At 35.9% G+C, this 18518-nt stretch overlaps 1 protein-coding gene across 24 annotated transcripts in view; it reads right to left on the bottom strand.

The window, feature by feature from the left end:
• Nucleotides 1–2288: 2288 nt before the first annotated feature.
• The window catches only part of ADGRL2 (adhesion G protein-coupled receptor L2), a 314082-nt gene continuing 297852 nt past the window's right edge, over nt 2289–18518 (bottom strand). For 5 of the 24 annotated variants that reach the window (XM_032117273.1, XM_032117274.1, XM_032117275.1 and 2 more), the window contains 7 exons: nt 18153–18197; nt 17838–17864; nt 17002–17170; nt 13254–13382; nt 12735–12831; nt 9892–10020; nt 5830–6584 (listed from right to left, as the gene is read on the bottom strand). In XM_032117273.1, the coding sequence (XP_031973164.1) occupies nt 5830–6584; nt 9892–10020; nt 12735–12831; nt 13254–13382; nt 17002–17170; nt 17838–17864; nt 18153–18197 (1351 nt within the window). The other 19 variants (XM_032117282.1, XM_032117280.1, XM_032117283.1 and 16 more) reach the window with 11 other exon arrangements.

Genomic DNA, 18518 nt, shown 5'->3' on the forward strand with positions numbered 1-18518 from the left:
GAAGTGAGAGCTAAAGTAGTTGTGCATTAGAAACGAAGAGGTAGAGCAGGATTAAGTGGTCGGGTTTTTAGCATGGCAAAAGGCTAATGGTATAGTGCCCCTACACTCTTCAACTGGTGCTATCTGAAAATGGGGATGAACATGCTGTTGGAGGGGTGGCACTGTTTGCTGTTAGCAGAGAATTACTTCAGTTAATCAGAACTAGGGAAGATTGTGATTGACCTGGGTTAACAAAGTGAATAAATGGGCAGTGTGATGCAGATGAAATGCAATGCTGAGAAATGCAAGGTTGGGCACACATTCAAGAGAATAATTGGAAGTATTTGTAGGCTTTGCTGGGCTCTAAATTAACCATAACTATTTAGGTCATTACTTACTATGACCAGCCTAGTGGAGTAGTGTGTTGTGAAGGGATCCTATGAAAACAAAAGATAATGTGAGACCATAGTGGGTGGCAGTAGCACAGAACAGAAGATACAACTGCCATCCATAAATCAACATGAACAAATCACCCATAATTATGTTCTTGCCCTGTCTCTTAAAGCATACTGACAAAAAGTAACTCTGAAGACTGGCAATTAAATAATTAGAAAGATGAAGGAGGCTTTTCGTTTAGAAAGAAGTTAAGTAATAGGAGACAGAGGGCAAGTATTTAAAACAACAGTGTTAAGAATACAAGCTAAGAAGCTTCTATTTATATTGCTAGTGCAAAAAAAGAAGCAAAGTGGTTTATTTAAATACAACTAAAATGAATTATTTTCATGAGAACCTCATTAACCTTTGGGAATCATTCTGTTAAGCAATCATGGAGGCCAAATGTTCAGCAGCATTATATTATTTTAAAACAATTCCAATGCTACCATAGGACTGGAACAGTTATTCCAACACTATCTACAGAGATCCAGCTTCTCCATTAGAAAATAGAGTTACTAACCTGCTGCCTCCTATTTGGAAACCTGAGCTTTTAATGTGCATTGGTGTTTTTGTGCTCAGCTTTGCTGTCTAAACTTTGAACTGGTTGGCAGTGCAGTCTACATTGTGCCAGGGCTCCTACTCCAACATATAAAAGGAAGAAATGGTTCAGTACACAAAATTTGCTGTAGAAAAATTTTCTTTATGGAACTACCTATTCCAAGCGTAATTTATGTAACTGTGACTTCCCCCATCTGGGATCCCAAAATGATTTCTGCAGCAGCTGGTGCACTATATTGAATGGTCCTTTAAAATCTCCTTGCTGCTGAGTTGAGGCTTGTGTGATTTTCAGTAGCATTTATAACCACTCAGGCTGCACCATGGTGTGATCCACTGCACATGCCAGGAACTTTGATGGGGAGCGGCTGAGATTAATGATGACATAATACACTAAGAAGAGATATTAATGCTCTTAGGCATGAATTAATGAAATACCATTGAGAATTTATCCTTCATGAATAAAAGGATTTGGAAGTTGTCGTTCTAAAAACCACACAAAGACTTTACTGAAAAAAAACCCAAACACTGTTGAAACAGACAGGGTCCTAATGAAGCCTTACTCCAAATTTTTGGTAGTGCCAGATGATTGAGCTTCAGCCATTAACTGTATTCCTACTAATTTACAAATTGTGTAAATGAAAGGTACAGATCTCTTGCTTCCAGGACTGTGGCAGTGATAATTTTTATCTCCAACTCAGTGCAAAGCTGGATTCCAAGCTGTGGTGTCATTGTGGAGTAGAGACCTAGCATACCAGTGGCCTCCATAAATCTGGGATCCTCATCCCACAGTGCAGCCATATAGCAAGATCCTTGCTTACTGAATTGGTAGCAGTGCTCGTCGTAAATGTGGAGGGTGACTGTGACCATTTATTTCTTAAAAAATTAAGGTATGCTTTACTGTGACCTCTCTGGGGTAAGTGTCTTTGAGGGTTATCGAAGAACTGAAGGATTACTGCTGAATCCTGTAATTTTTAATTCTTCATTGTCCCCTAGAATTAGTGAATTAAAATGTTGCGTGTCTCTATATATATATGATTGTCTACCTGTAGCTTCTCTTGATTTTAAAAAGTAATTTTATTCGGGGATAAAGCTTTACTGTATGTTGTCATATAATCAAGTCTAGAAGAGAAGTTTTATTTTTGAGGCAAAGTGGGATAACACCAGCTACAGCACACAGGGACTGTTTACATTTTTTGTTGCTCTGTTAATGTTTGTTCTGAGTAGTTAAAAAAAAATCCTTAAAACTTAGGACATCAAGTATGACACATATTTTATCCATAACTTATGGCAATTTGAAACACCTTTTATTGCCTACATAAGTGAATATATGTAAACTTTATTAGTAACTTCATTTCAAATTTAAAATAAGCAAAGGTGTATTGTAGAATTTACAGATAAAGGTTAGTTTTATCTAAAAAGTTATTACCAGTGTTGCATTTCTTCATGTTATGGTTCACTTACGTAGAATTGAGATGTATTTTATATTAAACAATGCATAGCACCATTATACAACAGTTCACTAAATGCACATCCCATTCAATCTTTTGTAGGAATTAATATAACTGGACTGAAGTTACAAGGAAGAATTGAACTGAGCCAGTAGGGTTAACACTGATACTAACAGGAGATTACCAGCCATAAGAAAATTACAGCTCTTCTGAAAGTGCCTAAAACAGCAACATATGGTGGGCACCATCATAGAAACTGGTTAACTGATGACTCTGAAGAAACACTCGTTTCCATTAATTCTGCTGTCATTATTTCACTATTCTTGAACTCTTCCTCTGAATTCTTCTGTCCTGATCCCAAGACAAGATGGCAGGAATGTTAGAAGAGAACATAAAGAAATTACAATAAGCTGTCAACTATATAATTATACTGTAACCTACTGCACTGAGAAGTTACACCAACAGAAATTTGGCAATGTATTGGCTGCTAGCTAAACACAGGACACTCACTAGCTCAACATTAAAAAAAAAAAACAAACAGGCTCACTAAAAAGCAACATCTACATTACAAAGAAGCTAACAAAAGAATTCCCTTATGATACTTAGGTTCATCTTAGGTTCATCAGCTGCATTTTCTTGTTTTATGAATACTTGTTACATTTGCAATTGAATATGTATTTAAGATCACAATGCTACAAACCTTTCTCCAGTATGCAGTTTTGCCACCTTTAGTTAGACACAAAGGAGTACTTGCTCGAACTAGGGTTGAAGATTCTGCAGAAAGTTGGTGATGTTATTAGGTCATGTGTACTGTAATTACCTGAGCACCATAATTTTGAAATCCTTAAGAACATGATTTCAGAAGGCAGCAAGTATGCTTCTGTCTGACAGACTAAGGGAATAAATTTTGCTCCAAAGAGTCTGCTGTATACCCTGAATCAGAACTAAGTCCTTTTTCATAGAGACTTCAGATTTTTAAAGCATCTCTACTAAACAGAAGTAAACGATTTCTGATTAAGTTTTAAATGTTTCAGTGACTTTACTGCAAACACAGTAACTTCTAAGTGTTAAGGAACTTACTGGCAAGAGTTACCAGTAGGGCTGATGGTGAAAGTTGTTTTCTCCTCATGAACAATTGTTACAGTGTCACAGTCCTGAACAGATATATTGAGTAACCTGAACCCCAGGGTTCCGTGTCAACCTGGAATTTAGTTTTAACCTTCTCAACAGCAGGAAGTCTCACCCAAAACATTCTTCTGAAATCCAAACTTAAAAATTCATTGACTTATCTTCCAAATGGACTTTATATATTCCAGTGCATTAGAAGGTAACAATTGATACAGCTTTCAAGTGATTTTTTGCTGTTATCATAGAGTCACAGTGGCCACACACAAAACTGTAGCCTCTGTGATGATGGGGCATTAATTTGAGTTATTTGAAAGAACACAATTTTGGAAGTGGTGACAAATGCAGTCCTTGATGCTATCTTTGAAAGGCCCCGGATGAGAGGAACAAAAGAGGCTTGGGAATCAACAACAAAGATTTCAGACTTCCAATTTAGCCACTGATTTGTAGATAACATCTTGGGCATCAGCTGCCTTCTGCAGTTCTCTAGCTTGATAAAAATAGTGACAGTCATGCTTATTCATCTAACACAAACCAGTGCCATGATGGATGAATTATTTAGATAGCACTCAGAGTGCTAGCCAAATGCTGCTTATTCATGTTTTCCCCACTGCAACAATGTATCTTCATCACTAATAATTAACTGCTAATTACTGTTGCTGAGAATATGATAGTGGCGTTTACCACCTTATTTTTAATTTCAGTGCAGATGCCTACTTAAGAGTTATGTAAATACATGAAATTACAGTACCTTTTCCTAATGACCCTGCTATATCTGGGTTTGATCCTATTCAATTGTGACAAAAGAATAGTAAAGATGACCTGTCTTCTGTAGAGCTATAGACAGTTTCTGTTGAATTCTCAACACTTAAATCATGAAATGTAAAGACGCCATTCTAGGCAGGAGACATCTGGGTCAAAGGACTGCTGATGCCAATTATGCTTTGTACATAATAATGCACATTTTACCTATTTGGAAAAAAATTCACATTTATTTACTGTCAAACAGGTGTTAAACTTTACACTGGATATTAGTGATGGGCTCATTATTAACAGGTTTACACAAAGGGATGAAAAAAGCAGAATTTTGTTGAAACAATTTACATTTCATTAGATTTTTTATCATAAAATAAATTAATTACTAAATATAGGCAGAAGGAATATGGAAGAGTAATAGTTATGTTTTATTTATTTTTTTTTAAAGGACAGGCACCTTTTATTCACGAGAAAGCTTGTGAGAAGTGTCCAGTGTCCCCTTTACCCCTTACCACCCAACCCTGATTAAAGAATGAACAGGGAATTGAGTTACAATCTTTGTTAGCTACACCAAATTTGTGCAAGGCTTGGCATAATTGGCTTCTAAAACAACTTTCTCCCCAAATTATGTTTTTTTGGCAATAAAAATTCAAAACTTAAGAATAAAAACTAACTAGTCAAAGCAGAACACTGTTTACAGTGAAAAATAAGTGAAAACAGGTAGAACTTGCATTTTAAACAAACTATCGTACTATGAACAGTGTAAGAAAAACAGCTTATATGTGCAACCAAGAGCTTTTCACAATATTTTCTTCAAACTCTTTAAAATTATTTTTTAATGACAATTATATTTCAGTTGGACACAAATGTATTTATTTTACCCTAGCAATAGAACAAAATATAATTTCTTTAGCCATTTTTTCATGAGAACGGTTCATTGTACAGTTGAGGAAATATATGAAATAAGGCCTGTGGCTTGATTGCTAGTGGTTAGACATGTATTCAATCTTTGCCCTAATGGAAAAGATTTGCAGTGAACTGCAAACTGATGCAGAATATCTCTCCTGCTTTTGCAAGTCTTGTCAGGAATAGTAAGGTACAGTAAATTTGTCCCACAGGATTTTAAAGCCTACGCCTTGTATATAATACAATGTAGGCCTAGGAAAAAAAAATGGTGCAGCCATATTTACAAATTTAGTTCACAAACTGCTGCAGTAAAATGGCTGGAAAGTGTTTATTTCTCTTTTTTTTTCACAATTTTGTTAAATTCAGCAGCAGAAGATATCTTAAATACCTTGTTGGTATTTCTTTTCTTTGTAACAAATAATTCATTTTAGTATACTCTGTGTATATACAAAGTTTTTGTTTATAAAAATTCACAGAACTGCGAGGTCCAGTCATCCCTGTTACTGGAGAACCACAGGGTCAACAGAATTGTCTCTTCGAGCAGATATGAGGGAGCCTGCATGGGGCCAATTAAGTCTTTTTAATACTTGAACGTGGCCTTTAATATTTCTTTGCTACACTATTAAAGGCTTGTCACTAGTTGCATTTGTCCTTCTCTAACATCTCCTTCTGGAATACATCCTTCTTTGTTAATGGGAATGATATAGCCGTCGCTATTACCCCTGCTGATTTGATAGTACATCTGAAGCTGATGACCAGCTCCTAGGTTTGGCATGCTCTTGTAGTAAATGTCCTCATTTTCACTCCTCCTGGAGGGAGAGAGGTCTTCTTCAACATCGGGGCTGCTCTCTGGGTAGGGAGAGTCTCTGAGGTTGGGCATGCTCGTGTAAAGAGAGTCTCTGTTGGGGGACTGGAGGTGGTCGTCAGCCTCGGCTGTCAGCTGTGAGACGTAGCTGTCAGTTCCCTCAGTTTTCACTTTCTTCTGGGGCTGGTACAGAAGGGAGTGAGTCCGCTGAGGAATGAGTGGGGCCTCCAGCTCTTTGTGGTGGAGCTCCAGCCCGGGGGTGTCGCTGTGCATCAAAGATGAGGCGTCTGCCACGATGGCGTCATCTTCGCTACTGCTCCCGCCGATCACAGCCTTGGCTGGCAGTGCCCGCTCCAGGTTGTGGTTCTTGCTGCTGCCCCGCAGGTTGTTGTGCACTAACTCTGAAATGATCATTTTCTCAAAAGCAGTATCATTCAGGCTTAGTCCACAGTCTACAACTTGCACGCTGTCGTTATAGTCTCCATTGCGCAATGAGTAGCTGTTGTTGAAATTACCATTTAGCGGTAGAGTATCCATGGCACTTGTATCCCTGGCATTGTTCAGTGAATGTCCTGAAATGGAAAAGGACAGCTCTGGTTATTGCCTGACATGCTTTTATCACTTCATTTTTTTTCTTTTTAACAAAATTCTTTAATGTAGTTCAGGACAAAGTTGTACTTGGAAGTAAAACTTGAGAAAAGTTAGGTTATTGAACATTCCCAAATGTAAACAGTTGCACACCTTATAGGAAAGATGCTTTCTAAAAATAGTAACGTGTGTTTCCTGTGGGGAATAGCGGCATTTGAATTTCTTAATTTAGTGTCAATTCTGTGACTTTTCCACAAGGAACTGTTCACTCCATGCCCTTGCATATGTAATGCAAAGCAATTCATTTGGAAACAACTGTGTTTTGAAGTAGACCACCATGATTTAGAAAAAGAAAATTAACAGAATTTGTCCTAAACGACACTAAATTAAAAAGGAATTAGATCACAGACATAACTGAAGGTAAATGTACAACATAAACCCACATAACTGGCAGGCAACTACTTTAACAACATTTCTAACATTTTTTCCTGGTTTTTTTTTTTTTTTTGGAGATGAAGTAAAGAAAAGAATGAAAAAAATGGATAAATACAAAGAATTTATGTTAAACAAGGACAGCCATCTTTCACACTACAGGGACCAGGGCCCACAAGCACCATCCAACAACACGATAGACAGCAGGTGGAATGACTCACTTTGGACAACTCACATCATGTCTGTCTGCTCAGGCTATCTGGCCTAAGAGTAGCTGATATATAAAAGAAAGTAAAATGATTTATTGTAACATGATGAAGAATTACTGAGCTTCTCAGCAACTTAGTCAGAGCAAGGGTTCAGCAAATTAGATTACTAAGCAATAACAGCTTTTCTTTTCCCACTTAACATAATTTTTTTCACTAATATTCTGCCTGCCAACAATGGCCCCAGGCTCCTAAAGGTCAAAGTTTGCCTGCAGTCTGCATCAGTCACAGTGACAGCGCTGAATGAACCAGAATAGTTAATTAAGAGTTAGGCCCACAGTTACCATGGGCATGGAAGTCAAATGCAGAAATGTTAGGAATTTCTGTAAGTATGGGTCACAGAAATTAAATCAAAGAATAAATATTAGTTGTGGAATGGGAAGAGGAAATCAGCCATGGCTGATATTTCATAGCTGTTGACGAAATGACAAATTGGGTAAGTCTGCTGAAAACATGAGAAGGAGTTTAAGAGGGGGAAAAATGAAGTCTTATGATGATTAAAGTTTTTATGCTTTGGGTTTTGGCTTTTTTTTCCCCAATAACTTGATAAAGAAAAGGTTTTCCTATAGACACAAAGACATGTAAACTATGACAGCACAGTGCTTCCCAAGCAAAGGAAAAAAAAAGAAGAAAATAAACTTTGCAAGAAATTAAACAGTCTGAACCATGGAAATCAGATGGTTAGAGCATTCCTAGAAAAGCACTTTATCTACAGATATGTCTGGAAGTAAAGAAAGAATGAAGTGACTTTACTGAAATGAGACTGACCACTGTGAGGCTGCTGCATAATATGCAAGGCTTGGAGGAGTATAAGGGAAAAGTTTCTTGAAAAAGATTTTACATTTTCTCATTTTGTGGATTTTTTTTTCATAATTAAAGCTGCAGCTTATCCTAGAAAATTCAATATTCTCTGGAAATATTGTTTTCAATTAAAAAATAATTGCATTTTCTCATGAAAAGATTTTTGTCTTCAACTTTAAGGAATAGAATAATAATTTCCAAATAAATTCTGAGCAATTTGCAAGTCATTTTGCATTTGTGTTATTGTTAACCCTTCTCCATGTGTATTGATTTTAACAGTGATGAGGGTTGTTTGAAAGGTCTCTTTAAGCTTTGATTAAACAACTTTGCAGTTTTGCAATTTCATGTATGTTCCAAGATTTTTCTTGCAATGGATTTAGCTGTGCAGAACATATGGCATTTATAAAAGTAGACAACACATGGACCACATGCTGGATTAATTTCCCTCATGAAAGTGATTTAATTCTGTAATTTTAATTTTCTTTTCCTCTGCTAAACAGATATCAGAATACATCTGATAACCCAAAATGAGTTTTCTATGATATACTGCAGAGTTAAGCATGCTAGAATATATTCAAATTGGTTTGATGAGGCAAATTTTGTTACCCATGATCAGGTAATTCATTTGAAATCTTTCATAGCCTGTAGCAAGATTACTGTAGAAATGTAAAAATATAAGTAAATTGTTAAGCATTTCGGCATGACACTGCTTTGGTTTTAAACAGCAAATTATTTCAGCATTGCGTAACTTGTGTTACCAATAGGGTTTGCTACAGACCTCATCTTGTTTCCCAAAAAGCAGTATGCAAGTACTTTTTGAATGTGGAAACATTTCATTTGCAAATTGTGAACCACTTGCCCGCTGAGTCTACTTCATGACCGCTAGTTATGTTTTAATTGTGCCCATTAAGAATCATGCTGAAAAAATTTACATTTGATAGGCAAAGTTAAGTTTTACTCCCATACTTGTCTCTCTGTAGGTTGCTAGAGGAAAGCATAAGGAAAGTAAGAAAACAAGAGAATGAAAATAGAAACTACAGTTCAGTTAAAAAGGAAACTTGAAATAAAAACTGGAAACAAGGTTTTATGAGCTCTTTTTCAAAGATTTATCATTCCAGTTACACTAAAGTGATCTTATGACTCATCAAACAATATCTGCAAGGTATTTACTGATGAATTGCAACATTGCTAAAGCAAGTAGATAATATAACAACAAAATGTTAGGTAAATGATGACACCCTTTATTCCTACAGAACTAAACTGTTCTAACTGTTAATGTCAAGATTTTCCTACAGGAAAATGATCTCCCATAAAGCTGCACTATACTATAGTTTAGATCTGTTTGATGCTGGATACAGTTTTCTACACCGGGGTATCCAAAGGTGTCAAGATGCCTTGCACTGCTTTTGTATCTAATCCATTCCATAAGCAGGATTTTCTCAACAAGCTTTAGAGTCAACCTTATATTGCAGAGACATGATACCTCTAAGTGATATATATCTTGAAGATGGGCTCTCGGACCATGTGGTGTCAGTCCTTTAATAGTATATTAAGATTTATGCCACCTGTGTTAAAAACATGGATAATTATTGGTAAATACTGTTAGGGCAAAGGCATTACTATAATATAGTGCAGTTTTACAAGCTGACATTGGCAACACTGTATTTCTCTGATTTATTTCAGAAATTCAGACTGTATGGCTGGGGTATTGCAACTTGAGTTTCTATCTAGGGAAAAGAGGGTATTTGGAGCGAGCCAAGAAAAGCAGTTTATTCAGGAAGTATAAGCACACCTGGTGAGTTAAACACAGGAGCTGAAGGGGCATTACATACAACTGTTTCAGCGAGCAATGTGTTATAGGGGTTGTTAGTGCCGTGTGGTCGAAGAAGAGGGTTTGTTAGTAGGTAATTGCCAGTCATTCCTAAAGCAAAAGAAACAGAAAAAAAAATGTCAGTTCCTTAATTTTAGCCTGACAGTTTCAATAGAGAATAATTTTTTATTCATCATGAATCACATAGGATTTCTAAAATGTAATTTAGCTGAAAATTTCTGGGTGTATTTGAGCTATGTATTTGAAATGGGAGCAGGAAAATACAGTTAGATTCCAGTAATTCATGGGTGCTGTCCAAATCCCCAAAGTAAACAGATAGTGAAAGTGATATTTACTAATGTATACAAAATCACTGTTACACAAGAGTAGCAATTAAATGTTTAGAGATCAAGGTACTACATAAAGCTATTGAAACTTTAAAAATGATAGCATGGAACACTTCTGTCCAGAACTGAGAGAACTGAATTTCTCAAACTGAAAGGTATTGAAAAACCTCTTATGACAGGATCAGAGCTGTTACTCATTTTATTAAAAACACAGAGATACTGGAAGGGAATTGCTGTTTTCAAACAGACAGTGGATGACAAATTGCAAGAAGCATATCTTAGTATATGCAAAAGTATGCATGCTGAGGGGAAAGCAAAATATTTGCTCTAAGAAATCAGAGCATTCACATTTTCTCCGGGGACATTCATGCTGCAAATACATATGCCAGGTTTTAAAAAAGAATTCCTCAAACAACAAGTTTCTTTAAACTATCAGTTTACAAACAATGTAAGACAAAGAAAAATATTACACGAACGGACTTCTTTAAACCAAATTTACACGTTAATGCAATACCATTTAAACAACTCTCAGAATAATCAGAAAAAAACCCCAGCATATTTTGAGAAACTATTAAAAAGTCAATCAATCTCTGATTTCTAGCTACTACAAGAAAAATGGATTGGAATAATGACAAAAAAATCCCACACAAAATGCTGTCATTTAAAAATTAATTTAAACATTTCAGTAAGATAAAATCCAAGTTTCTTTTCTATTACTTTGCAAAGCAGTATATCAGGATCAGTGTATCACAGACCCAAGGACAACTAAAGAGACTGCTATATTTTTAAAGTATAAATATTTTTATTTGGCATGATATTATATATTTCAAATATTAATGCTTTTGTACTCCCATAGCTACTTAGTAGCAGAAATGAGCAGGAATTTTTAATACTCAGAGAATTATTGTCTGACTACGCAAATCTTATTTGAAAGTTTGTATTAGTGATTAACTAAAAAAATTATCATAGCTTTTTTCCATTGTAAAGTACTTCTTACTAGAAATAATAACTGAAATATATTTTGCTTGGGGTTTTTTTTGTGTACTATATTTAACTTGGTTAGAATTATTGTGTGTAATTTATAGTTAAGAATTTTTTTCAATCCAAATTTCTTTGCCACAAAAAAAAAAAGCTTAATTAAAAATTTTATTTTTATTTTAAAGGAAAAATGACACGTCATTAATTATGGAACTACTCTTATACGTATGTATCACTGAGATAGTGACAATATTGTAACTGAATAGAGTTGATACCAATTTTTCTAATCATGGCAGAACATTTCCAGTGACTTGAGCCTGGAACTTGAAACAGGGAGAAGATTCCAAGACCTCTGTTCAACACTGAATTAACTTACAGAGCTGCACAGTTAGAGCAAACCTCAGGAGTCAGAGACAGCAAATTAGGGTAAATACCAACTTTATGTGGCTTGTATTTTTGGAACTTTCATAAGACATTGAAAGAGACATGAAAAAATATGCATTTTCTACCTAGGAGAAGTTACTTAATTTTGATTTTTGCCTGAAGAACATGCAGGATTCGTAAGAGGGGTGGGAAGAGCAGCGAGACACACAGGTCTTACCCACTTTCTATAGATCAAATAGCAAATATAGAATCATACTTTCTGATACCTTTTCCGTTGCAAACACCATGATTTTTACTTCCAAAATGAATGTGAGTTAAGTACATATCCCTGCTATCAAATCCTGAATTTGAATTTTCCATTTAAAACTTTCTGAGTTGATTGCAGTGAGACCAGGGCTGCCTGCTCTTCACGTAAGGATGTGGGTAGAAGAACAGGCTTCAAACCTGGCTTGCACAGAGCAGTCCTCTCTCCACTGCTGGCTCAAACTGCCTTAAAAACACAGGGGGAAGGGGAGAAAGGGAGGGACAATCTGTCTTGGTTAATACCCTTGTCTTCTATCTGGACATGAGAATGAGGTTACAGATTTCAAAGTCTATTTGAGCTGAGAAGTTTTGAGTTTTGACTTCTCTGTGCCTGAAAATCGGGATTCTATTCCATGTTACAGATATGATGCTCTTTGAAATAGAAAAGATAAATGCTTTACAGACATCTTTTGCATAGAAATGATATCAATTAGATTTCACTGGGAAAATTTCTGCACCTAAAAGTCAGTCAAATATGCATTAAAATGTTACTGCACTCATATTTCTATTTCAGATTCAACCTATAAAGGTTAGGAAAGATTTAAAATTATGATCTTGCTTTTAAGCTAAATTATTGATGAAACTAATTCAAATACATTCCCATGAATTGAAGAATTCAACTTCTATAGCAGGGGCCAGTTAAAGGAACACGGTTTTCAGAAGTGCTGGTGGATAACTTTAAAACTCTGCTTTTAGAGAACATTTGTTCCAGATTTTTTTTTTAAACATTCTTTTCATTTCTTCTGTGTTAAATGATATAAAATCTGTATTAAATTTATGGATTCTAAAACTGAAATGTTCCCAGTGACTGACCTTGATTAAGTGTTGAAGTGCTGTTGATGTCACCTGAGATAAAAGACGATTCCGATTGTTTTCTCACAGTGTCATTCCACATCCTCCTTATCCGACTCTGTTAACATAAAGCAGTGAGACAAAAGCATAATAGGTTACAAGAAGATTTTTTCCTACTCATGTGCCATTATGTAGAATACTTCTGTTAATTTTAGCCTAGAGAAAACCATTCTTCTAGCACATAGTGAAAATTCCTTCTTTTTTTATTAAAACTCTAATATATTAAACTTCATTTAAATGAAACATGACAATATAAACTTTCCTATAAACCAGCCCCTAATTAAAAGAAAAATTAAGGTGTTTTTATTAGACCAAAGTAAAAGGAAATGTTTAAAAAGAAATAATTCTACTATGCAGACGCATGTATTTACCATCAAAGTGACAATTATGAGAAGACAATTAGTCCTTCTGATTGGAAGACATCTCAGTAGGCTTTTCATAAATAAGGTAATTAAAAGATGCTGTCAAAATCTTTGTTACCTGAGTGCCAGAGGAATAGCGAGCACTTGTTCTCGTTGTCGATGCCTTCACTGAACTGTGGGGACTCTCAGTTGGAAGTCCTCCACAGCAGTAGGAATGTCGGAAGCATTTCCCATATTCCTTACGTACCTATGGGGGAAAAAATTGCTTAGCACACGAAATAGCCTTACACATGAACCTTGCATTGAAACTACTCACTTTTCAAGCAAATAGATAATTCTTGTCTTTCAAATTGCTCGCTGTTAGCAAAACCGCTTATTTCTCCCTACTCAGTGGCAGTATTAGCAGCTACCCAGGAATTTTGAACCCATTATTTCCAAGGTATACACACACTTCTTAGAGATGACCCTGAATAATCATTACTGAGTCAGTTACAGAATTATTTTTATATCATTTTCATAATGTAGATTAATATCATTAAGTTTACCCAAATTGAATACTGGCTGAAAATAGTGGTTTTTGTAAGAGCTTTTAGTACAGAAAGCTAAGAAAGCCTGTCTTCCCATCCTAGCAGGCAAGAAAGGCTGAGCACTGCTCAGTACTGCCCTTTATGTGATGATTTCCAATAAAAAGTGCAAAACTTGCAATGCCTGTAAAGGCATTTTCATATAGAGTTACTCTGTGTAACTCATCCAGCTGCTACTTCAGATGGTGACATCTGCTCTGGCACTGAGCTCACAAACACCACTGCCCCACTGCAGGCACAGCTCCAGCTATGCTGATGGAGGCATTTGTCAGTGTTCCAGTCACATTTTGAACCATAAGGGCTGGGAATGAAGCACCTTTCACTTTTAGGACCAAAACATAAAATTCTAATTCCTGTCTGTGTTGAATATAGAAGTATGAATATACCTATGTTTATGATTTTTTTTTTTCTGACAGAGCAGCAAAACTAATTAATGACTCCAGTATCTGGGCTGCATTTATTCACCTTCTGTTTCCAGAAATCTACTTGAAACTTTAGTTTTCTTATGTGTGATAACGACTGCTATAAAAGTAATCAGGATCATTTACAGAGCAGTTAATTCTCTTATATTCCATGACTGCTTCACTGACTACTATTTTCAGATAACAGAAGAGCGTGTACATGTCTTGGCAGCAAGACTGTATCACTGAAAGGACACAGTGGATAGAATTTGTATAGATATGTAAGTCTAAATTCATAAATCTTCCACCAGATTACATGGGAATTTAAGTGTCTCTTCTCCATCAATGAGACTCGTGAGTTTCTGTGAAAAGTGGGATTTCAGCTAATCTGGAAATTCTGCCTGACCTATGAATAAATAAGACAGAAAGTTATGTGTATGCAAAAAGGGGACAGGAGAAAATGCAAAAAATTAAAGTGTGGATTTACATGCGTAATGTGCTGTTTTCAACTGGAGTTTTACTCACAGAATACATACTGTGATGTTTCTATAAACCACAAGGTTGAAGAAAAGCTGAATAATTTGTACTTTAAGCAAGACACAATAACTCAGCTTTTTATAAAAGTATATGGTACATATTTTAAGTCAACCCCTATCTATATCAGCACAAAAGACATGTAAAGAATGAAAACAGAAATGAAACAACTCAGAATTATAATTTTTAACCCTGTAGTCCGGGAAAAAAGGTCTACATAGATCATCACTAGGTGGTATAATACCTAAGAAAATACATTCCTGAACACTAATGGATATTAAATGCTCTAAACCACTACACAGTAGAGACAATAGCAATCAAAACTGTATTTTTACCCAAATACCACCCTCCAGGGTTGGTTTTGCCTAATGCCTATATTGCAGTGAATGTACATTATCTGTCAGGACTGCACATCCCACTGTCATTATTTCTAAATTATAGCTTGTTGGAAACTGATGGAAGCAACAGCACTATCATCTCGTCAGAACTGGAAACATAATAGTTTCCACTTCCACAATTCTATTTCTCTGTTCAATTTAGTGACCAAGTAGTAATAACAGAATAAAAAGACTACATTAGCTATGCAGACAGAGGACAGGACAATATCCAGTCAAAGGCAGTGACACTTAAAAATCTAAAATGGCAGCTTTAACATTCTTTCAGGTATAAATCTTATTGCTCTAGGTTATGCTTTTTCACACCTGACTGGTATTTTAATATTGCTTTTTGCTGACTCCACTGTATATAAAAACAATGCACAGCTGTAAAAAGAAATAAAAAAGAAATCTGTTTCTGATTTTCAAGTCCAATACAAATAGTAAAAAGGGAAACATTATATGAAACCCTAACCTAGAAATTATTTGCATTTTGAGAATGTTTGCATTTTCTTCCCTATCTTCCTTCTTCTCTTAGGCTTAATCTTCTCTTTAAGTGTGCTTTTGTTCTCTCCAAATAAGAGGAGTGTCATGTTCATCTGGGTAAAATTCTATCTACCAATCTTTTCCTAAAACACCTCTGAATGCCATTGTCTACACCAAATTTAGAGATGCTGGTAATGTTAGAGCTGGTACAGTTGAGAACATGAGCACAAGATTTTTGTATTTACACAACAATGCTTTATCCAATGGTCTCAAACCATCTTATAAATATCAGTTAATTATGTCTCTGGTGAGCTAATTATAATGGGAGTTAATAATTGCTAGATCTCCAGCCTAAAATTGGTAAAAATATTTACAATATAAATATTGCAAATTGGGTATTTCCAAATGTAGGATATACTGCATTTCAAGTTAAGTTTGTTTGGGTGGGATTTTTTGATGTTCATCCTTCCTCTCAACTCTCATTACTTCCACTTGTCCTGCCTTCTAACAAAGGCTGTCAGCTTTTCCATGCACTGTTCATTAAAGAACCTCTAAAGCATCCTTGGAAGCAATCTCCACCTTCTGGGGAAGAGAAGGGGTGCATGGAACCCAAAAAAGGTCCCACAGGCTGTGCCCATCACTTTCCTTCTCTCCTGCTGCTTGCTCCCCTCTCCCCTTCAAGCTTTCTCTGTCTCTCTCTCCTTCCAGCAGATCTGCTCCTTCTGGACCCTTCTGCTTTCATCCAGTGAAGGGGAGCAGAACTAATTTAGCTCATCCCACTCGTGAGGAACGCTCCAGTGAAGAGCACAAAGCTATTGGGATATTTGGGGGAGGCATACACTTGGAAAAAAAGTAATGCTGTCATCTTTTCCATCTTCAGAAAACTATTCCTGTTAGCAGCTGTCTAGCATTAATGACTACTTTTTTCTAAGGTGTGTCAAAGTTCATAATAAAATTAATTTTTACATCCCACTTAATTTTGTAATGAACAAGCTCACATAGTACAATCCCTGCCTATCACCCACAGTTTTATGTGGCAGCTTAATGGGATCTCAGGAGAGTTGCTCTGCCTCCATTGGAGAAAAGGAGATCATTTCCAGGCTGATATTGTAACTGATCCTTTGTTTGCAGCACTGCAGCAAAGGCAGGACTTGTTTCATGTGGACATAGAAGACTTTTGGCTCTAAGTCCAGGCTAATATGTACCACATTACCAGTGTTAAACAGTACATTTTCTATAGCAATTTTCTTCACAAAACCTCAAAACTTTTCAAGCCCAGGTTGGAAATGCTGCATCCTTGTTAAACCTACCTGGGTCACAGAGCAGTTACATGACTCCCACCAGCACATACAGCAAAAACTGCTTTGGAATTCTAGTCCCCTCCTCAAACTACTTCACATTGCTAATTTTATCTCTATTTTCTTAAGAATTATGTGTGGCATTTCTAAGGAGTTAGGGAACATTCATCTGTGGTTTTGGTAACTTACTTTCTTTTGAAGGGCACAATGAAAGATGAAAATAAACATTCCTTGGAAAGCATTGAATACTGTGAAGAGATATGTCATCACCACGGTCCCCTCATTTATAAACAGCAGACCAAATGACCATGTTAGGCCAAGGAGACACAGGAGAGCAAATGCACCCAGGACCCAGGATCTGTAAAAGAAAATTAATTTTAGTAACATTACTTATGAGAATGTACTTTGCCAAATCCAATATTAACATTTCAGTTCCTGCAGTTGGCTTTTACTAGTTTCACATTCAAATGTAAAAATTCCTTGGGTTTAACCTTTTATCTATCAAAGAAAGAACAATTCCATTTAGTACTCTTAGACTCCAGTGAAAACAGCAAGAGTAGATATAACCTTTGTCTTTCTCAAGAACAGCATAGGATGTCAGAACTATTTTGAAATGCAGAAGTATAGCACAAGCCCCACCTACTCCATTGCTTTATCTGCTTTTAGAGAAGAGATTGATAAATCTGGCTTAGCCACTAATCACACCATATATTTTAAACAGTGGTGCTGCCATATGACACTAAGTAATGTAACACAAATGCATAAAGGTTAAACAGCAGATTAAAAGCCTAGAGCCCAAATCGCTAATGCTTCGATAAACTCAGCTAAACTGAAGCTAGAGGATGTAACTTCCGCATGAAGAAACCCTGCTGAAATGCGACAAAAATATGGATATTGCTTTACAGAACAATCTAAAAAAGATTCCATCATGAATAGGTTAAGGAAAAGGAATTGTAGCAAACAGCACAGAATGAAAGGGAAAGGGAATTTAGTCAGTGAATTCCACATCTAACTAATGATCTTACTTGATAAATGGCTTATTATCTTCATAGCTAGAAAGCATTATAAGCAGAAAAGAGAAACAAAATTATTAGACAGAATTGAAACAGAAATTAATAAGAGCATTTTTAATTGTCTATAAAAATTAGTCAAAATTAGGAAATTCAAAATGCAGAGGCAAGCAATTTAAAATTATAAAGGCATTATAATAGTTTAAAAGTCTTTAGCAAATCAGGTATCTCAAAAATAGTTAATTAAAATTAAGGGATATCCACAATATGACCGAGTTTGTAAAGTTAAAAATCATGCTAGAAGTTTGTTAATGTAGGGTTCTATCTTACCCAGGTAAGTCCGTATTATAGTAGCCATCACAAACACGGTAATTACTGGTGTGGATGAGAAGACAGAAAGAGGAAAAGGAAGAAAAGAGAGAGATGCTAAAGATTAGCTCTCTCTCTCATCATGCAACATGCAATGAAGCTGATACTGACCTATCTAGAACATCTAGTTCACAATGTTATCCTTACTGAAAGTCTCCCTTTGCCATTTGCAACGTTCAAAGCAGATCTGTAAGACCCTTTCACATCCAACCCTCAGTGTTAGAAAGTTGCACCATCCCTTCAGTGTTGGTAACAAAAAACCTTGAATACAACGTAAAGCTATACAGAATACAGTAAAAAGCTATCTAAAGGAGCAAAAAGCTGCCA

This window comes from Corvus moneduloides, chromosome 9 (genome assembly GCF_009650955.1).
Source record: "Corvus moneduloides isolate bCorMon1 chromosome 9, bCorMon1.pri, whole genome shotgun sequence".
In the NCBI taxonomy this organism is placed as follows: domain Eukaryota; kingdom Metazoa; phylum Chordata; class Aves; order Passeriformes; family Corvidae; genus Corvus; species Corvus moneduloides.